At 42.3% G+C, this 22,799-nt stretch overlaps 2 protein-coding genes across 2 annotated transcripts in view; both read left to right on the plus strand.

The window, feature by feature from the left end:
* Positions 1–18,630, plus strand: part of LOC113011589 (NACHT, LRR and PYD domains-containing protein 12-like) — a 534,299-nt gene extending 515,669 nt beyond the window's left edge. Inside the window, exon 10 of the mRNA XM_080298059.1 lies at positions 17,377–18,630. Within this exon, the coding sequence (XP_080154185.1) occupies positions 17,377–17,386 (10 nt within the window). The 3' untranslated portion in view covers positions 17,387–18,630. The remainder of the gene's footprint in view (positions 1–17,376) is intronic.
* LOC113011575 (NACHT, LRR and PYD domains-containing protein 12-like) overlaps positions 1–22,799 on the plus strand; it is a 374,200-nt gene that overhangs the window by 67,085 nt on the left and 284,316 nt on the right. The window lies entirely within an intron of this gene.

Raw genomic sequence — 22,799 nt, forward strand, 5'->3', positions numbered from 1 at the left:
AGAAAGCAGTCTTACATATTTGTTTAATATGTGCATTGAAGGACATGTCCTGGTCAAAAATGACTCCAAGGTTCCTCACAGCGTTACTGGAGGCCAAGGTAATGCCATCCAGAGTAAGAATCCGCTTAGATACCATATTTCTAAGGTTTTCAGGGCTGAGTACAATAACCTCAGTTTGATCTGAATTAAGAAGCAGAAAGTTAGCGGCCATCCAGGTCTTTATGTCTTTAAGACATTCCTGCAGTTTAACTCATTGGTGTGTGTTATCTGGCTTCATGGACAGATAGAGCTGGGTGTGCTATGTCTTCTGATGATGCTGCCTTGGTGATTTTAACATCCATGTCTGCTGTGACTCTAAACTTCTGGTCAAGGACTTTTTAAATATTATTGACTCTTTTAACTTGACCCAGTGGGTTACGGGTCCCACTCATGAAAAAGGTCACACACTAGACTTGGAGCTTTCCCACGGGCTGGATGTGTGTGTCACTGAAATATCTGAGTTGTGCATCTCCGATCATCTTCCTGTGTTGTTCACAGAGATGGGCAGTAACGCGTTACTTGTAACGTGTTACTGTAATCTGATTACTTTTCTCAAGTAACTAGTAAAGTAAGGGATTACTATTGCAAAAACGGTAATTAGATTACCGTTACTTTCCAATAGGAACGCTGCGTTACTGCGTTACTAAAACCGTGATTTTTTGTGAGAATGTCTCACGACAGTGACGTAAGCGAGTGCGCCGTTAGTGACAACAGCTGTGTGCAGATCAACAGTGGATCACATATCGATTGTGGGAGAGAGTATGAGCGTGCAGCGTTTAAAGTGTGGAAGTACTGACCTTACTTTGAGTTTGATTCCATAAAAAGTGACAAAAACATTAGTGTCCGTTGTGCGTGGGAAGAAAACTTCTTTTTACAGCGAAAAAACCCTAAACTTCCGAGCAAGCACTGAGTGAGCTACGACGTAATGGGAAACTCACAGAGAAACTCGCGGATTCTTCCATTGACCGCTGCACACCTGCACCAGGGTAAACCTCCGCCTACCCCACTCCTGCTTTACAGGTGAAAATAGAGCAACAGGACCGCTGAGCCTTTGACTTCATTTATTTTCTGCTGTGTTTTACTTGCATCTATTTGAAAGACTGAGTGTAAACACAAAAAATATTTTATTTTATGTGCTGGAATGTGTAGAAAATAGGTTTAAATGTTAAACTAATTTATTCAAGTCAGAGAATGTTGCATATAATTAAATTTTTGCTTGATGCATGAAGTTAAAAGATTAAAACTGATAAAACAAGTTTTAAAAAGAGACTTTTCCATTTGATTACATTTTGTATGATGGATTATGCAGAAAAAGTAGAATTGGGCTGAAAGATCTATCGCTTTATCACCTATTCAGGTTGTAAATCGTGTTTTAAAATGTAACTAAGTAATTAATTACTTTTGAAAATAAGTAATCAGTAAAGTAACGGGATTACTTTTTTGGGGAAGTAATCAGTAATTAGTTACTGATTACTTTTTTCAAGTAACTTGACCAACACTGGTTGTTCACTCTAACTATGCGCCGCTCGGTAGATAAGCCGTGCGCCTCAGTGCGTAAAAAGCGAGCGCTTAATGCTCCTATACAAGTATTTGTGATGATTTTTTTTAGCATTTTTAACAACAAGCTTCTATCTATTAGGGCTCTTGTCTCGCCGCCTGCTGCCTCGAGATCCGAGTCTTTCTCCTGTGTGCTTAGCCGTCTTAGAGCAGTTTGATCCTGTCTCCCTTAATGACTTGACTGCAGTAATTTGTAACCTAAGATCATCACACTGCCCCTTTGATTGTCTCCCCCCAACTACTCTTTCAAGGATTGTCAGGTTGGAGATCGGCCTATAATTAGCTAAGACAGCTGGGTCTAGGGATGCTTTTTAAGTAAAGGTTTAACTACAGCCAGCTAGGGATGGGTACCGTTTAGATTTGAAAACCTGCTAAATCAGAATCAGTTGCTGATGACGGCTTTTTTCTTTTACATTAATCATGTATAATCTTAACTCAGAGTGAACATAGCACAGCCAATTCAAAATGCTAATTCAATCAACTCTGAGTTCATGGCTAGACTCAGTTTGTTGGTCCTGCACCTTAAAACTATTCCCTGTTTGTCCCTCATGTTTTTTGGATATTGTTTTCACATCTTATGTCACGGCTAGCGGGGCGAGCCATGTTGAATTTAATAAAGGACCCAAGATGCCGACACTGCTGTGAAGTGAGTGAGCTTTATTGAAACGGTGAAGTGCAGTGGAGATGGCCTGTGCAGAAGCTAAGATAACCTCTACTGAAAAACTACAAAACTAACCTGAAACCTTAAACGGAGACACGGGGAGACAACACAGACGAACCAGCAACAAGCAGGAGAAAACAAAGGGCTCATATACACAAAAGAGCAATCAGGGAATGAAAAAAGGGAGACACAGCAGGATTCATTGGACATAACCAGACAAGGGGAAGCAAAAGTAGACACACTAACATAGGACATGGCACTGTCAAAATAAAACAGGAAGTGAACACAGAGACACAATACTAACACAGTACAGAGGGAACACAAAAACCAAAACCTCAGAACTAGAAAATCTTAATCAGAATGAAATTGTAACAAAAGACAAGAACAATCAACACAAATCTACTGAGTCCACAGACTCGGGCCATACATCGGCTCAAACTGTGGTCATAAATATTTTGTACTTGTAAATCAGACTGTGTAGTTGTGAACTGAGTTTTGTAACATTGTAAAACAAAATATCTGAAAAGTTTATGTTTTTGCGTTCATTGATTTCTGTGTGTAAGTAAAAATGTAATAAATGTAAGAAACATTAGAACTACTTTTGCTTGGACTAAATGAAGAAATGGATAGGCCCTAACCCTAACTCAGTGCAATTGGCAATCCACAAATATAATCAAACAGTATATGAGCGACTTTGGCCTTCGCGATGCATGGCGCTCCCTTCACCCCAACAGTAAGGAATATACTTTTTTCTCGCATGTTCATCACTCCTACTCTCGTCTGGATTATTTTTTGGTCAGCAGCTCACTGCTGAGTGACATTTCAGACACTGAGATTCATCCTATAGCTGTCAGCGATCATGCTCCTGTATCTTTAAAACGAATGCACAAGAATGATACTACGCCAAGTAAAAACTGGAGATTTAATACATCACTGCTTAAAGATGAAGACTTTATTAAATATTTTAAAAAGGAATGGACTTCATATTTAGACTTTAATGACACTCCCGGAATACCTGCTTCTCTTCTATGGGAAGCAGGGAAAGCTGTGATGAGAGGTAAAATAATTTCTTTCTCATCACACAAAAAGAAAGAAGAAAACAAAAATATTCAGGAATTAGAAAAAACCATCAAATCACTAGAAGAAGCCTACGCGTGCGACCAAGATCAGGAAACATTGAACAAAATATGCAAGACAAAACTAGAATTAAATGAAACTATTAATAAAAAAACACAATTCCTTATACAAAGACTTCACTTGCAGAATTTTGAACACAGTAACAAATCAGGTCGATTTCTAGCTAACCAGTTAAAAATAAATAAAGAAAAAACAATTATATGTGCTGCTAAAGATTTATCGGGGAAGAATAAACAACTTTTTAGGGATTTCTATGAAACTTTATACTCACCACAAATAAACCCATCTAAAAATGAAATTGATCTGTTTCTTGACAACGTAACTCTCCCAAAATTACTAGACAGTCAAGCATTGGAACTGGATTCGCCACTGACGCCAAGTGAATTCCAGGAAGCCCTTATAAGTATGCCCAATAATAAGGCTCCAGGTCCAGACGGCTTCCCTGCAGAATTCTACAAAGAATTCTGGACAATTCTGGCACCAGTATTCCACGGAATGTTGCAGGAAATCGAGGAAAATGGCAGACTACCACCAAATATGAATTCTGCCAACATTAGTCTCCTGCTAAAACCAGGCAAAGACCCTTTATTTCCCCCAATTTCTCTTTTAAATGTAGACCTTAAAAAAATCTGCAAAGCTCTCTCAAAGAGATTAGAGAAAATAACCCCCCTCCTAATTCATCCTGACCAAACTGGTTTCATAAAAGGTCGGCACTCCTCAACAAACACTCGTAGATTACTTAATTTAATAGACTACTCATACAATAAAAACATCGAAACCATAATATTATCTCTAGATGCGGAAAAAGCATTTGACAGAGTTAACTGGAAATTTTTATTCGCAACTTTACACAAATATGGTTTTGGAAACTCTTTTATAAACTGGATAAGAATATTATACAATTCCCCAACAGCTCGTATCAGAACAAATGACCAGACATCCTCCAGCTTCTGTCTCCTGAGGGGCACCAGACAGGGATGCCCACTCTCCCCTTCACTTTTTGCAATTTTTATCAAACCTCTAGCAGCAGCATTTAGAAAGGCTACAACAATTAAGGGCATAAAATGTAAGAACACGGAACATAAAATCAGTCTCTATGCGGATGATGTGTTGCTTTTTCTGCAAAACACACAAACCAACCTCTCTGAGGTAATTACTCTAATAAACTGGTTTTCAAGAGTTCCAGATTATTCAATTAACTGGCCAAAATCTACAGTTCTCCCCATTAACTGCTCCTTCCATAATTCTTCCTCTGCCCCACTGCAATCCGGAAATATTAAATATTTAGGTATTAATGTTTCTCCTAAGCTTTCAGACTTAACTAAATTAAACCACATCCCACTTCTAAAGAAAGTAGAAGGCGATCTGACTAGATGGAAATCTTTATCCATATCACTCATGGGAAGGGTCGCCACTATAAAAATGATGATCTTGCCAAAAATAAATTACTTATTTTTGATGATCCCTAACAAACCATCACAAGATTGGTTCAGATCTCTGGATTCATATATTTCCAAATTCCTTTGGAAAGATAAACCCCCGCGTATCAGCTTAAAAACGCTACAAAGAACCAAGGATAGAGGAGGATTAGATCTGCCTAATTTTCACCAATACTTCTTAGCCAACAGGCTTCAGTTCATCTCAGAATGGTTAAAACATACCTTCTTAGATGAGCCCTGGCTAGATGTTGAACAGGCACTATGCAAGGATCTAGAGATTTCAGACCTACCATTTATTAGCTCAAACATCAAAAGACAGGAATGCTTTAAAAGTATCAACATCAGCTTCTCTCTGACAGCATGGTGGGAGTTTCTAAAAATAACGGAGTCTTCACTAATACCATGCAAACGTACACCTATCTGGAATAACCCTGACATATTACAAAACAATTATATGATTAATTTCCCAGAATGGAGTTGTAAAGGAATTAAATACTTAGAACATATATTAGAGGGAACAGAATTTATCCCATTTGACAGACTAGTTGCACAATATGGGATCAACAAGAAAAGATTTTTAGAATATCAACAAATTAAATCCATAATAAAAAAGAAATTTAACCTCAGTCAAGTTGAATTACAAACACCACTAAGTGCGGCACATTTTCTTACTCTTAAATCCCCCAAATTATTATCTAAAATATACAGAACACTTTCTAAATTAGATGAATCAATATCCCTTCCTATTGCAAAGTGGGAAGCAGATTTATCAGTCAGTTTAGACCAAAACTTCTGGTCTCAGGTATGCTTAAAAACCTTTAAATTGATTAAAAATCCCAGTCTGCAATTAATACAATACAAAATACTACATGGAGTGCACTATACAGGTCATCGGATGTTCAAGATGGGCTTTACATCTTCGTGACCTGGTAGCCTGTCTGCCCCTGGGTGGGTCCGGGATGGGCGTGAGGTTCTGGGGGTGCTCCGTCTCTGGGCTGGGGCCCTGGCCGGGCCTCGGGGCCTTGGGTCCTGGTTTGTGTGTTGCCGGGGTTGTGGGCTGGTGGGTGCATGGGGGCCCATCCCTGGCGCAGGGTGCTGCCGGTGTGTCGAGCCACCTGGGGGGCTCTTCAACCGGTGGGGGAGATTGTCACACCTTGCAGGAGCTTTCCTCTCTGCAGGAGGGGGAGATACAGGAGAGGTGGAGGAAGATCTCAGCCTGGGCGTCTATTGTCTCATGTAGTCCTGAAGATGAGTGGATGGTGGGGTGGGTGCAGTTTTCTCTGTGGTGGGGTTGGGTGGACTGTCCCGGGCTCTGTGGGGCCGGGGGGCGCTGCTGCGCTGGGCTGGATGGGCCTGGGCCCCCTTTCCCTGGTGGGTCGCGGAGTATGGGAGTGCCTTCTGGGGTCAGTGGGGGAGCTGGCCCCAGGGAGGGGTCACCTGCCCCTCCCTTCCTTCCCTCCCCATCTCCAGCTGCCTCCCTCTTCCCGCTCCACCACAACCACCCACACATGCAGGGCCTTGGAGTAGGGGTATGTCACCAGGGTGCAGAGAGGGCTACCCCCCCCCCCCCACCCCCCACCCCCTCTGTCCCCTTCTGGCTGCCTCTGCCTCAATTTTATCCCACAACTTAGACATTCACATTACTCACACCCTCATTACACATACATATAGGATCTTGGGGGTGGGCACGATACACGGAGTCCAAGTTACCATCAGGGTGTACACCTCACCCCTGGTATCATTGCTCACCTCTCAATTTTAAATACACGTAGACATTGAGGGCTAGCAGGATGGACTATGCGCTTACCCGCTGCTCTCTGGCAGGTAGCTCCATGCCCTCCTGGGTTTTAATTGCACCTTAGAACACACATGCATCAACACTACAATGAGCGGGTGGAGGGAGGTTTGGAGTCTTCTCTCACCCCCATTCCCTGCGGCCTGCTGGAGTGGGGGGGGGGGGGGGTAGGAGGAGTTGGCCATCCGACTGCGGTCTGGGGTGTGGGGCCTCCCTGCTGCTGCGGAGTCGGGGCGGTCTGCCTCTCCCCACCACAGGGAAAAGGGTAACACCACCTGGGGGCCTCTGGATGTCTGGAGTTTTGATCTCCTCCATACCTGCTTCATACCCTGGAGGACGGGCTGTGGCTCCCCACACTCCCTAGCAGATCATTACATGGAGAAACCTTTGGAATGCAAGCATGCTGATCCACACAGGTATGCACACAGGTGTACACATGGGTATTCACAGACGCAGACTACAGCTTTCTTGGCTGCTGCCTCAAAGCACACTGTGCGCTGTCTATCTCGCGTGCTGCACAATATCGTTTATTATTTAGTAACTATTGATATCTACTGCTAGCTAGTTTATTGTGATGGTGCTTTTTTTTCTTATTATGTTGCTCTTTGTTGTTTGCTTTCTCTTCTGTTTTTTTTTCTCCATACAGGTGACCCAGGTGTTTTTTTTTTTTTTTTTTTGTTTGCTTTTTTTTCTCTCTTCCCCCCTTCTCACCGTCTCTTCTCCCCTTTGGTTTTCTTTCTTTCTTTCTCTCCCTCTCTTTCTTTCATTCTTTCCCCCTGTCCTATCCCACAGTCATGTCTGTCCCGTTTGTAGCAACTGAAAATAAATTAAATTCATAATTATAATAAAGGTCAATCAAATGGACCAATATGGCAAGGCCATGATGATCCACTTGTAAAATAAATCCGCTTGGCATCCATCTTGGCCTTAAGACAACAATTCTGATGGCTATAGATAGATCCAAACGGGACAAAAAATAAAAAAAGAACTACTTTTGCTGACACAAAGTTTGGCGAGCACTGCAAGTTGGCACTTTAAACCAGTCACTGATATAAAGAGAGCGCCTTGTTCCAGGGCATCTGAGCATGGAGGGAAAGCTTTATGCAGGAGATGGTAAGAGCTGTTGGGACTAAAGAAACTGAGCAGAAAACTACAGACATCTGGAAACTGAGTTGTTAATTCTCAGTGGGATCAGCAGGACTAGCAAAGCTTCACCATGACAGTCATCTGATTGACTGAACCCATCCAAACATCACTTCATGGACCTTTAGCTTGTGTCTGTGTGTGGACAGACATAAGATGAGCTAATTATACATTACTCCTCCACAGAGTGGACCAGGAGAGAGCAGAGGTTTCCATTGGTCAGTCTGCACAGCAACATCAAACACACCTGGACTCTGTGGTTATGGTTTGTAGTACTACGTTTACATTTGTTCTTTTCAGTCACCTCTTTGCTGCACTTTGTGGACCAGAGGATTGTCAGTGTGTCCAACAACAACACGACCTGCAGCAGCCAATCAGATCCCTCCTCAGTGTGTCGACATGGTGACAGAGGTGAGAGGGTTCACTGACCCACAGAAGGAGGAGTACTTCAGGAAGAGATTCAGAGATGAGGAGCAGGCCAGCAGGATCATCTCCCACATCAAGAAAGCTCGAAGCCTCCACATCATGTGTCACATCCCAGTCTTCTGCTGGATCACTGCTACAGTTCTGGAGGATGTGCTGGAAACCAGAGAGGGAGGAGAGCTGCCCAAGACCCTGACTGAGATGTACATCCACTTCCTGGTGGTTCAGGCCAAAGTGAAGAGGATCAAATATGATGGAGGAGCTGAGACAGATCCACACTGGAGTCCAGAGAGCAGGAAGATGATGGAGTCTCTGGGAAAACTGGCTTTTGATCAGCTGCAGAAAGGAAACCTGATCTTCTATGAACCAGACCTGACAGAGTGTGGCATCGATATCAGAGCAGCCTCAGTGTACTCAGGAGTGTTCACACAGATCTTTAAAGAGGAGAAACAACTGTACCAGGACAAGGTGTTCTGCTTTGTTCATCTCAGTGTTCAGGAGTTTCTGGCTGCTCTTCATGTCCACCTGACCTTCATCAACTCTGGACTCAATCTGCTGGAAGAGCAAGAAACAACTTGGAAGGTGTTTCAAACAAGAAAATCTTCAGAGAAATACTTCTACCAGTGTGCTGTGGACAAGGCCTTACAGAGCCCCAATGGACACCTGGACTTGTTCCTTCGTTTTCTCTTGGGTCTGAAGACTAATCAAACTCATTTGCAAGGCCTGATGACACAAACAGGAAGTAGCTCACAGACCAATCAAGAAGCAGTTCAGTACATCAAGGAGAAGCTCAGTGAGAATCTGTCTGCAGAGAAAAGCATCAATCTGTTTCACTGTCTGAATGAACTGAATGATCGTTCTCTAGTAGAGGAGATCCAACAGTCCCTGAGATCAGGACGTCTCTCCACAGATAAACTGTCTCCTGCTCAGTGGTCAGCTCTGGTCTTCATCTTACTGTCATCAGAAAAAGATCTGGAAGTGTTTGACCTGCAGAAATACTTTGCTTCAGAGGAGGCTCTTCTGAGGCTGCTGCCAGTGGTCAAAGCCTCTAAAAAAGTTCTGTAAGTTATAAAGTTTTTATTATTTAATTTGGTTGGTATGTTATGGAAAAACACACTGCCATCAACTTCTGTTTTGTTTTTGTCAAAATCACTGTAATATAATCACTGTACCTTTATACACGTGACTTGTATTAATGCTGCTGCCCTCTTGTGGCTAAAGTGTAATTATGTTATTGTTATTAGGGAGGACTTGAGAGTAACATGCCAAGTGAGTCAGCACCTTCGCTGTAGCTTAAAAAATCCAAATTCTTATGTCATCAGTTATAGTTGCATGTATTCATTATCATAATTTAACCTTTAATATTGATGTCTTAAATTTATTTTGATTAAACTAGCAATAAATTTATGGTTGTATTAAATAAATACATCATTAATGAATAATTTATTTTAGTAATTAATTAAAAAATATATATTGATAATGAATTATCAGTTAATTTCATTTAAAATAATTCATTATTTATTTATGTACAATTCTAATTAGTTAATTAGATATTTAATCAATTATTGTTTTGTTTTCTATTTTAATTATTTTACTGAAAAACACGACTTTTTCAAGTCTTTGTCCTGTTTTTATGAGAAATGTACGACTTTAATGTGAAACATTCAGAGTTTTTTCTCTTGTTGTGTTTGTTTGAAGCTGCTTCCTGTTGGCTTCAGCTGTTTGGAGTTTCCATTTTCTAAACTTCTACATTCTGAACCTTCTTTAGCTCTGAACAGATGATGAAACACTGAATGATTTCAAGCTCACACTTTGTCTAATAAACTTACATCTTTCATTCTTTATACAGATTGTGGGGCTGTGGTTTGTCAGAGATCAGCTGTGATTATCTAGCAGCAGCACTGAAGTCCAACCCCTCCCATCTGAGACAGCTGGACCTGAGCTACAACAACAAGCTGCAGGATTCAGGAGTGAAGCATCTGTGTGGTTTCCTGGAGAGTCCAGGATGTAGACTTGAAACTCTGAGGTCAGTCAGCATGTTTTAGTTGTGCTGAGATGAATATGATGTGAAAGTTGTGCTGACACTAAACTGCAGACATCAGGCTGATATTATACTGATCCACACTGAGGATCTCGCCATGGTAAAGTCTGTTTTCTTCTTCTCTGGTTTAGTCCATTGACTGCAACAGAACAATGTTCACATTTCAAACTGTGAGACTCAACGTATGGCCCGCGGCCCACACGCGGCCTGCCCACCGTTCCTGATCCAGAGAGAGGGGACCCTGATTAACTGTGTAGTGTTCTTCCTCACAGTTCTAAGTATCAGACACAACAATGAATAATCCACAGCTGACTGTCTTTAGCAGGTCAAAGGTCACGGCACACAGCAGACAGTGGGAAATATTATAATTCTGATCATTTATCAGCACATATCCATATGTATAAAAACAAAGCTGACACTGTGAGACTTGATCAGAGGTGTGATCATCACAGCAGAGGCCTTTGTGTCAAAGTCACTGAGGATCAAACAGAAACACATGAAGCAGATTTTCCTGTTCTGGCTTTTTATAGCAGATAACCTTCAAAATATTCTGCAGTCCATCAAAAACTGAAGCAAACCATGAATCAACATGTGAACATGAGCTGATGCTGCTGAAGTGAAGCAAAGTTACAGAGGTTTGATTACAGACACAGCTGAGAGTTTGTAATCTGTCATCATTTTAAAAGGTTTAAATTTCTTCAGTATTGAACAGCAGAAATGAGGCTTTGTTTTCGGAGGCCGACAGCAGTGAACACAACAGCAGACTGGTGCGTAATAAGCAGTGAATAATGCAGGAAACAGGTTTTTGAAGGTAAACTGTTCTTGAAGTACACTGAGAGAGAGAGAGAGCTGTGCAGGAAGTAAACGTCAAAGTCAGAGAGAATTCATGACGATGTTCATCAAACGTAAAGCGTAGTTTGGATCTTCTTCTGCTGCTGGTTCACTCAGTTTTGGTGGGAGACAGATGAAACCTGCAGCTTCAGGATCTGTGAGCTGTCCACTTTCAGCCCCGACGGCGTGTTCGTGTACGTGCCGTCGAGTGAACGATCCACGCTCTGTGTTTCCACCTTTGTGTGTTTAGCTGCTCTCATTTACTGTTTTATCTGTTTGCTTGTTGTTGAAATACTTTTGGGAGCTTTAACCTGAGATTCTGGCAAAATACATTTATATTAAAAATCGATTCAGGATTGAATGAATCAACATCGCTTTATTCAAATTAAAACCATTTAAATAGGAAAATCCATTTTTTTACACCCGCCTCTAATGCTGGGTAATGTCAGCTGGTCCATGTGCAGCTGGCTGTGAGGCTCAGGGAGCGTCTACAAAGTGCAACACTGAAAGAACATCATCCATAAATATTGAGTAATAACTGGACTCTCATACAGCGACACTCAAATGCCTTTAAACATCCGCTTATCCTGCTGATCCAAGTCCAACACTGAGTTTGTAAAAACATGTTTGTCAATCATTTTGTTTGGTTTCTGAGGAAAATGATTCAATAACTTGCTGCTAATACACAACATTTCATCATATTTCCTCATAACCCTCTTTTGTCTGACCATTTGATCCCATTTGAATTTGCAATAAAGGATCCACAGAGTTTGGTGACAATAATGACAGTAGATGTTTGTGTGAAAGTGCTGGAAGCAAATGAGTGTGTGATGTTCTTTCAGTGTTGGTCTCACAGCCAGCTGCACATAGAGACCAGTGTTGTTAGTCCAGGTCAGAAGATGACTTGTTGGAATGAAAATGAGCTTGTAGTTTGTCTGCTTTAATAATGTGACTGAAAAAAAGGTGTTGGACTTCAAATATGTCCATTTCTTTCACACTTCACCTTTAAAAGTGAAGCCTTGTGGTTCCTGGAAGGAAAAACACGACTTTTTCAAGTCTTTGTCCTGTTTTTATGATAAATGTGCGACTTTAATGTGAAACATTCAGAGTTTTTTCTCTTGTTGTGTTTGTTTGAAGCTGCTTCCTGTTGGCTTCAGCTGTTTGGAGTTTCCATTTTCTAAACTTCTACATTCTGAACCTTCTTCAGCTCTGAACAGATGATGAAACACTGAATGATTTCAAGCTCACACTTTGTCTAATAAACTTACATCTTTCATTCTTTATACAGATTGAAGAGCTGTGGTTTGTCAGAGATCAGCTGTGATTATCTAGCAGCAGCACTGAAGTCCAACCCCTCCCATCTGAGAGAGCTGGACCTGAGCAGGAACAACAAGCTGCAGGTTTCAGGAGTGAAGCATCTGTGTGGTTTCCTGGAGAGTCCAGGATGTGGACTTGAAACTCTGAGGTCAGTCAGCATGTTTTAGTTGTGCTGAGATGAATATGATGTGAAAGTTGTGCTGACACTAAACTGCAGACATCAGGCTGATATTGTACTGATCCACACTGAGGATCTTCATGGTAAAGTCTGTTTTCTTCTTCTCTGGTTTAGTCCATTGACTGCAGCAGAACAATGTTCACATTTCAAACAGTGACACTCAACGTATGGCCCGCGGCCCACACGCGGCCTGCCCACCTTTCCTGATTCAGAGAGAGGGGACCCTGATTAACTGTGTAGTGTTCTTCCTCACAGTTCTAAGTATCAGACACAACAATGAATAATCCACAGCTGACTGTCTTTAGCAGGTCAAAGGTCACGGCACACAGCAGACAGTGGGAAATATTATAATTCTGATCATTTATCAGCACATATCCATATGTATAAAAACAAAGCTGACACTGTGAGACTTGATCAGAGGTGTGATCATCACAGCAGAGGCCTTTGTGTCAAAGTCACTGAGGATCAAACAGAAACACATGAAGCAGATTTTCCTGTTCTGGCTTTTTATAGCAGATAACCTTCAAAATATTCTGCAGTCCATCAAAAACTGAAGCAAACCATGAATCAACATGTGAACATGAGCTGATGCTGCTGAAGTGAAGCAAAGTTACAGAGGTTTGATTACAGACACAGCTGAGAGTTTGTAATCTGTCATCATTTTAAAAGGTTTAAATTTCTTCAGTATTGAACAGCAGAAATAAGGCTTTGTTTTCGGAGGCCGACAGCAGTGAACACAACAGCAGACTGGTGCGTAATAAGCAGTGAATAATGCAGGAAACAGATTTTTGAAGGTAAACTGTTCTTGAAGTACACTGAGAGAGAGAGAGCTGTGCAGGAAGTAAACGTCAAAGTCAGAGAGAATTCATGACGATGTTCATCAAACGTAAAGCTTAGTTTGGATCTTCTTCTGCTGCTGGTTCACTCAGTTTTGGTTGGAGACAGATGAAACCTGCAGCTTCAGGATCTGTGAGCTGTCCACTTTCAGCACCGACGGCGTGTCCGCGTATGTGCCGTCGAGTGACCGATCCACGCTCTGTGTTTCCATCTTTGTGTGTTTAGCTGCTCTCATTTACTGTTTTATCTGTTTGCTTGTTGTTGAAATACTTTTGGGAGCTTTAACCTGAGATTCTGGCAAAATACATTTATATTAAAAATCGATTCAGGATTGAATGAATCAACATCGCTTTATTCAAATTAAAACCATTTAAATAGGAAAATCCATTTTTTTACACCCGCCTCTAATGCTGGGTAATGTCAGCTGGTCCATGTGCAGCTGGCTGTGAGGCTCAGGGAGCGTCTACAAAGTGTAACACTGAAAGAACATCATCCATAAATATTGAGTAATAACTGGACTCTCATACAGCGAGACTCAAATGCCTTTAAACATCATCTTATCCTGCTGATCCAAGTCCAACACTGAGTTTGTAAAAACATGTGTGTCAATCATTTTGTTTGGTTTCTGAGGAAAATGATTCAATAACTTGCTGCTAATACACAACATTTCATCATATTTCCTCATAACCCTCTTTTGTCTGACCATTTGATCCCATTTGAATTTGCAATAAAGGATCCACAGAGTTTGGTGACAATAATGACAGTAGATGTTTGTGTGAAAGTGCTGGAAGCAAATGAGTGTGTGATGTTCTTTCAGTGTTGCACTTTGTAGACGCTCCCTGAGCACTGGTCTCACAGCCAGCTGCACATAGAGACCAGTGTTGTTAGTCCAGGTCAGAAGATGACTTGTTGGAATGAAAATGAGCTTGTAGTTTGTCTGCTTTAAAAATGTGACTGGAAAAAGGTGTTGGACTTCAAATATGTCCATTTCTTTCACACTTCACCTTTAAAAGTGAAGCCTTGTGGTTCCTGGAAGGAAAAACACGACTTTTTCAAGTCTTTGTCCTGTTTTTATGATAAATGTACGACTTTAATGTGAAACATTCAGAGTTTTCTCTCTTGTTGTGTTTGTTTGAAGCTGCTTCCTGTTGGCTTCAGCTGTTTGGAGTTTCCATTTTCTAAACTTCTACATTCTGAACCTTCTTCAGCTCTGAACAGATGATGAAACACTGAATGATTTCAAGCTCACACTTTGTCTAATAAACTTACATCTTTCATTCTTTATACAGATTGAGGAGCTGTGGTTTGTCAGAGATCAGCTGTGATTATCTGGCAGCAGCACTGAAGTCCAACCCCTCCCATCTGAGAGAGCTGAACCTGAGCTACAACTACAAGCTGCAGGATTCAGGAGTGAAGCATCTGTGTGGTTTCCTGGAGAGTCCAGGATGTGGACTTGAAACTCTGAGGTCAGTCAGCATGTTTTAGTTGTGCTGAGATGAATATGATGTGAAAGTTGTGCTGACACTAAACTGCAGACATCAGGCTGATATTATACTGATCCACACTGAGGATCTCGCCATGGTAAAGTCTGTTTTCTTCTTCTCTGGTTTAGTCCATTGACTGCAGCAGAACAATGTTCACATTTCAAACCTTCAAAGAAGAAGAAAAATCCTCCACTGGATAATCACTGTGAAACTCTCCAACTCTTCATTCCACCTTAAAGTCTGTCTGACACTGAAATCCAAAGCAAAATGTGCGTTTGCTTTACAGACAGCAGTCCAACACAAACATACACACATCATCCAAAACACAGTCCAACATCAAAATTTCCTCCACTGCCAGCATGAATGATCTGAAAGAGAAGGAGGCACACTCTGACATTCAGGGTTAGAATGAAGCAGGCTGTGAATATCAAAGCTGTATTAGAAAGCTTACATCAGGGGTGTCAAACTCAAATACACAGTGGGCCAAAATTCAAAACTGGATCCAAGTCGCGGGCTAACATTAATATTCATCCAAATATAACAAGGAATCTTTTCTTATGGACTCAAACAAGTTTTGCTGAAAAACTGAATATGGAACAAGCAAAGCTTAATACTAAACATTATATATAACTTATATAACCATATATATAACTTAATATTGCACACATTAAATAACACATCTGGTGGTGGTCAGAGGGCCTGGTGGCGCCTGTGTCCGGCAGCCTCGCCTCTGTCAGTGCGCCCCAGGGCTACAATGTGGCTACAATGTAGCTTGCTATCGCCAGTGTGTGAATGTGTGTGTGAATGGGTGAATGACTGAATGTAGTGTAAAGCGCTTTGGGGTCCTATGGACTAGAAAAGCGCTATACAAATGCAGGCAATTTACCATTTACCAATTCATTTCTTAAATAAAAAATGTATTTGCAGCGTTCTGAATTAAATTTTATCATTTTATCATTTATCAAATTTTTATCATATTCTCCCACCTGTCCAGAAAGGTCCTGTTTTCTGCATTTCTTTTTTTTCCATTTTGGGATAGGTAGCATGGCAGTATTTGCATGGTTGCTATGACTATGGTCAACAGAGGAGAGGGTGCTAATGGGTCCTGTCATGACTGGCGCGCCAAAACACCAACAGAGCATTCTGGGAATTGTAGTATTAGCATTACAGGCACTGTATAATACTGGCAGGTCAGCTCTAATAGTAATTTTTTATGGCTTCGCGGGCCAAATGTGATTAGGCTGCGGGCCAAATTTGTCCCGCTGGCCAGAGTTTGACACCTATGGCTTACACCTGACCCAGAGGGGCCATCACATCACATTTAGCTTCCCTAATGGAGCCACAACACATGTCCAATACTTAGTCTGTCTCATTGGACCAACTGGAAGAAATGATTCAAGGACTTAGTCACAGAACAGAGATTCAAATCTCCAAAATCCAACTGGCTGCATCAGGACATATAGTCTGAAACTCTGCACAGTTTCCTGTTTGAAGCTGCTTCCTGTTGGCTTCAGCTGTTTGGAGTTTCCATTTTCTAAACTTCTACATTCTGAACCTTCTTCAGCTCTGAACAGATGATGAAACACTGAATGATTTCAAGCTCACACTTTGTCTAATAAACTTACATCTTTCATTCTTTATACAGATTGATGAGCTGTGGTTTGTCAGAGATCAGCTGTGATTATCTGGCAGCAGCACTGAAGTCCAACCCCTCCCATCTGGGAGAGCTGGACCTGTGGAGAAACAAGCTGAAGGATCCAGATGTGAAGCAGCTGTCTGATCTTCAGCAGAGTCCAGACTACAGACTGGAGACTCTGCTGTAAGTTGAGTGATGGAGTGAGTGGGTGGTGCTGTCAGCAGTATTGTACTAAACACAGTCAGTATGAAACAAAGATCCAGTGTTTCCTGTAAAGCTGCAGCTTCTCAGTGAAGCTGTGAGAGGAGAATGGTGACAGGCTTCAGGATTGGACACAAACACTTCCTGTTTCTGACCTTTATGGTCACCATAGTAACGGCTGACACGCTCTGATCAAACAGTGTCAACAGCCAATCAGCTCTCTGAACAAAGCAGCATGCAGACCAATGACTGCATTCATTTCCAAGTTTAAAGCAGTGAAGAACACAGTCTGTAGGTGAGGAAGAATTTAGTGAGAGCAGATGTTTGGATGGAATTCCTCCAGTTAACAGCTGGAACCGTCCATCTGGATTGTTGGGCTTGTTGTTGGGGTTCCTACAGAGCTCAGAGTGGACACACCAAGGTTCTTCTAATGAATGAAAGTCCAAACTCAAACTAGGAGGGAAAAACATTTTCATCAACTTCAATAAAAATCCAAAGATTAGAAAAAGTGAAGCAACAATGAGTCCTAGTACAGTCCCAGCACTGAAGTCCCTGCTGCTCTTTATACTGGATGTGCTGCATCACTGACTGACAGCTGATGAAGAGTCTCTGGAAACACTCATTTATCTCCTCTGCTCTTCCTTCTTCTCTCTGCAGGTGGAGGTGATGATGGTAAACAGGACAGTGTGTGTGCTGAGAGAGGAGGAGCTGTGTCCTGATGATCCAGAGAGGTTGAAGCAGCAGCAGCTTGTGTGTAGAGACGCTCTGACTGGGCCATGTTTCTGGGAGGTGGAGAGGAGAGCTTCATCCAGCAGTGACTGACAGAGGAATGAGAAGAAGTGCAGATGACTGTCAGTGCTGCAGAGTGAACTGCTCTGAGAACAGCTCCACTGTCAGACACAATGTAGAGTCCAGCATCATCCCTGTGTGTCCCTCTGGATCTGACAGAGGATCATCAGTGTATCTGGACTGCTCTGCTGCTGCTCTGTCCTTCTACAGTCTCTGCACAGTCTCTGTCTGACTCTGGCTTCAGACCCTCCTGGATCAAACTCACCTTTCAAACATCACTCAATAGATTTGAATACAGAATATATTTGATATATACTGTACATGTACTGTAGAGTTGCAGTTTGTGACTTGTAAATACAGTCTGTGAGCAGCTGTGAGCTGAAAGATCTTTCTAGAAACACGAAATGTTTTCACTCTTCTGTTGCTTTTTCATATATTTCCACAACATTAATATTGATCCCACCTGTCTCACCTGTTTCATGCTTTTATACATAATAACAGGACACGTGTGATCTGAGCGCTGCTGTGGTTGCTGTGCTGCACGTCTTCATTTAGATAACAGAGACATCTAGTGGTTCAGAGGGAGAACTGCAGGAGGTGGAGCTGTGTTTTAGCATGGAAAACTTTTTATTTTTATCTTTTAGGCGCAGATACAAATATGACAAGTATCAGTGTAAGATACAAAAGGTCACATCAGTCAGCAGAGAGAACAGTGATCACACAGCAATGTAAGAATAGAAACATAACAGTGAATCTGGACATGTATACAGATGGTGTCAGGGTTCCTGGGTCGTTGACCCAGTGATTTCAGTTTGTTCATGTTCAGTTTAGTTCGCCACATTAATGTTCTCACTTCCTGTTTTTTCCCTTGTCAGCTTGTCTCCCATGTCATTAGTCAGATTATGTTCAGCCCTGTACTCACCTGTTTCCAATCATTGTCATCATTCAACCTGTGTATTTAAGTTCCTCGGTTTCACCAGTTCTCTGTCGTGTCATTGATGTTGATGTTCATGTGATGTCCTTCCCGTGTGTTTCCTCAGTTCAGTCAGCCATTCAGTTGTCCAGCCAGTCAGTGTCCGTTCACCCTCTGTTCATCCACTCCTTATAATAAATCCTCACCAGTCTTCACCCACCTGCGAGTCCTGCGTTTTGGTTCCTTCTTCCTCACCTCCACACAACGCCTGACAGAATGACACGACCCGTGCCACGAAGACACGTTTGGAACCCAGCGGACTCGGACCTCTACGAGTGGCAGGAGGTAGCGCTCTCCTTGTGGGCGGAAAAGCTCAAGGAGAGACAGCGGCTCTTCGCGGAGCGAGAGTACGTCTTCGAGGGCACTCGCTTGGCTCTGGGCGGGCCTCAGAGACGCCGCGTTCCCCCACCTGCTGCCTCACCTGTACCGGAGCATTTGCCGCGGAGAGTGGACGTTTCATGCCGCGCTTCGGCCGCTCCCTCTCTTGCCACTCCGCTCCTCGCTCACACACCCGCCACCTCATTCGCCGGACCTCCACTGTCGCCACGGCACAATGGCTACACCTCCCACCTCGGCTCAACGGAGGCTACCGCGCCAGAGGCTCTGCTGTTTACCCCGGCCGCTTCCTCTTCCCGGAGAAAGCAGCGCACACGCTGCCATAAAATGGACTATTTTCAGCAATTCCCGGTGGTGAGTTCCAGCGACTGTTTTCCACCCTCATTTGACTCTCCACTTCAAACCAATAATAAACTCATTTCTTTTTTTTTGTGATCAACATTTTATTGATTTAAAACGGGATTGGGGGGGGGGGGGGGTACAGACATACAGCACAACTGTAAACTGCAGTAGCAAAGCAAACTTTAGCAAACAAGGCATAGGGACAGCAAAGAAAAGACACAAAAACACAAAGTTAAAACCAATTATTGCCTCTTCCAGGAGATAACTCTGGATGAGAAGATTTTCCAAGCGTCAACAGTCATGGGTCGAGCTTTATTTAATTTTGCTGTGGTATGTTCAAAACCAATAACACGGATAAGACATCGCCTCCAGAATTATTCCAGACAAATGTCAGGACAGAACCATTGCTTTGTAATAGTCATTCAGGGTGTAATAGTAATAGTTGTTCGCTGTGAATCCAGCGAACAACATTTTGCATTGCATTTGTTTTAAGGAGATTTCAGAGGTATCATTAAGGAGACAAAGACCAGGATTGGGAACATAAAAAACTTCCAGTACCTCAGATAACACAGAGTTCACAAAGACCCAAAAAATGGATACCACAGGACAGTCCCAAAACATGTGCAAAAACGTGCCAGGTGATGAATCATTGCAGATGTGACAGTGATACGTAGCCTGTAGTTTCATCTGGAACCTCCTATAGGGTGTAATGTATGTTCTGTGTATGGTTTTGAAATGAATTAATTGATGCGCCAGGTTCTTAGAAGTCAAACTCAGATTAGACCAAACTGTATCCCAGTCTACATTAACCTGTAGTTCTCCCAGTTCCCTGACCCAAATAGATTCAATGGGCAGGGACTTCATACCATGTTCGGCTAATTTGTTGTAGATTTTGGAAACAGAGGGTCTGCCAGATTTAGGTAGGATCCAGTCCAACATGGGATGAGAGGGAAAGAGGAGAATCCCAGGGGACACCATATGCTTTTAAAGCTGATCTGAGCTGCAGATACACAAAGTAAGAAGATGCAGGAAGAGAAAAACGTGTCCTTAAGTCCTGAAATGAGCAGAGGCCTTGGGCGTTGAATAGATCATCAAAAAGGTTTATCCCGAGTGAGAACCAAGAGGGTTGAACAAATGGTCGGCTGCCACGTAGTAACTTTAAATTATGCCAGAGTGGTGAGCTTTTACAAAATTTAACTGGAGCACCCAGCCGCCTTTCTATTTTCCTCCATACCTGTATAGAGTTGGCAATAATAGGTCCAAATTTGATGTTGTTGTAGAGCGTATTGGCGGGAACATTAGCAAACAGAAGATCTTGCAGTCTATGCGGTGCTGCCTTGGCGGATTCGATCATTTTCCATGCAGTAGTAGCCTCTGGGTTGACCCACGTACTAAGCGCCCTGATTTGGAACGACCAGTAAAAAAACTCGAAGTTTGGCACTGCCAGGCCACCAAACAATTTGGGCCGCTGCAATATTGACAAACGTATCCTAGGCCTTTTGCCATTCCAAATAAATTTAGACACCGCAGAGTGTATGTCTTTAAAATAAGTTAGAGGAGGAGAGAGTGGCAACATAAAAAAAGGAAATTAAGCCGTGGCAGTATGCTCATCTTTACTGTGTTGATTCTACCCTGAAGCGAAGTTTTTAAATTGTCCCATCTTTGAAAGTTGGATTTGATCTTATTTAGCATAGTAGTAAAATTGTCCTTGATTATCTTTGGAATACTATTATGAATTGAAATGCCCAGATAAGTAAAAGTGCTTTTGATCTGAACTCAACCGGGTAAGGAAACTTTCGTAGCTTTAACGTTCAAAGGCATCAGAGCAGATTTCGACCAGTTTATTTTGTAGCCAGATAGAGAGCTGAAATGGTCAAAGTTTTTAATTAATGGATGGATGGACGTCTCATAGTTGTCCAAAAACAGAATAATATCATCCGCATATAGAGATATGATATGATTTTGACCACCAATTCTTATGGGAGAAATTGTGGACTGTCTGATGGCTTGTGCTAGGGGCTCTAGAGAGGGGCAGAATAGGAGAGGAGAGAGAGGGCAACCCTGCCTCGTTCCACGCTGCAGCGTGAAAGGGGGAGAGACCAGGTCCCCTGTTAAGACACTAGCAAGAGGTGAGTGATATAGTGTTTGAATCATAGCAACAAATTTCTGCTTAACACTTTCATCAAGATGAAACCCAAAAGGAAGTTCACAGCTTTTAGCAGCTCCCCCACCCCCTCAATCACACACACCCACTCCCCTCCCTCCAGAATTCCCATGTAACAACCCAATTTACATATGAATGACTAGCCAATTTAGCTTCCACTTGGCTGAAGCTAAAGCTTAGCTAAAAGCCTACCAGCCATTTGGCTGGTGGCGGGTTTTAAAGGTAGAAAGGTAGAAGCCTGGGACTGCCAGTGTTAAACCCAAAGTGTTTCAATACCATCCACACATAGTCCCACTCTAGCCTATCAAAGGCTTTTTCTGCATCAAGTGAAAATACTGCACATGGATTTTGATAGCTGTTAGCGGCATCTATGATGTGCAACAGCCGTCTTATGTTATCAGATGCAAGCCGCCCTCGGATAAATCCTGTCTGGTCTGCATTGACCAAAACATGGATAACTCTTTCCAAGCGCAATGCGAGAGCTTTTGCAAATACTTTGAGATCAGTTGTGAGCAGAGATATCGGCCTGAAACTAGAGCACTCAAGAGGGTCCTTTCCCTTCTTTAAGAGAAGGGTAATAATTGCTGTTTTCTGGTCTCTATGGAAAGACCCGTTCCGGATTGCATAATTAAATGAGCCGAGCATGAGCGGGCCTATTGTATCCCAAAGTTCTAGAAATAGTTCTGGCGGAATGCCATCCAGTCCAGGTGATTTACCTTTGTTAAGGTCTTTCAGCGCTCTATGCAGCTCATCTAGAGTTAATGGGGCCTCTAGCTCATCCTGATCTGCTTGTGGAATATGAGGTAGATCCAGATTTTCGAGGAAGCTATTACAGATAGTATCCTCAAAATTGATATCTGATTTATACAGATTTACAAAAAATGACGAGAAAGTGGTGTTAATGGACTGAGGATTTGTCGTAATTTTACCGTTTGTAGCTGTTATAGCTGGAATGTGTGCTCTTGTTTCACATTCTTTAAGCATAAGTGCCAACAAATGACTAGGACGCTCTGATTCAAAATAGTACTTCTGTCTAGTTCTATGCAAGATGAACTCTGCTTTGGACAAGGTTATTGCATCATATTCTTCTTTTAGTGAAGCTAGGAGTGTAGACTGATCGTCTGACCGACTAAGTTTTTGCAGATTCTGTAAAGAGTCCATCTGATTTTCTAGATTGGACACCTGAGCAAGTTTTGTTTTTGCCAACATGGAGGAGAATGAGATGGAAAAGCCACGAATGAAACATTTTGTAGTCTCTCATAAGACTTGTGGGTCGATATCCTCATTAGCGTTGGTATCTAAAAATTCCTTCAGCTGGAGCTTAAGCAGGCTGAGAAAGGCAGAGTTAGTTAACAGGGACGTATTAAAGCGCCACCTGGGGGCCCTATTCTTTAAATTGGGCAGATCGACAGAGCATAACAAAGCTGAATGATCCGATATCAAGATTGGCCGAATAGAAATAGACGTATCACCTGA

Source organism: Astatotilapia calliptera, chromosome 3 (genome assembly GCF_964374335.1).
Source record: "Astatotilapia calliptera chromosome 3, fAstCal68.1, whole genome shotgun sequence".
Lineage (NCBI taxonomy): Eukaryota > Metazoa > Chordata > Actinopteri > Cichliformes > Cichlidae > Astatotilapia > Astatotilapia calliptera.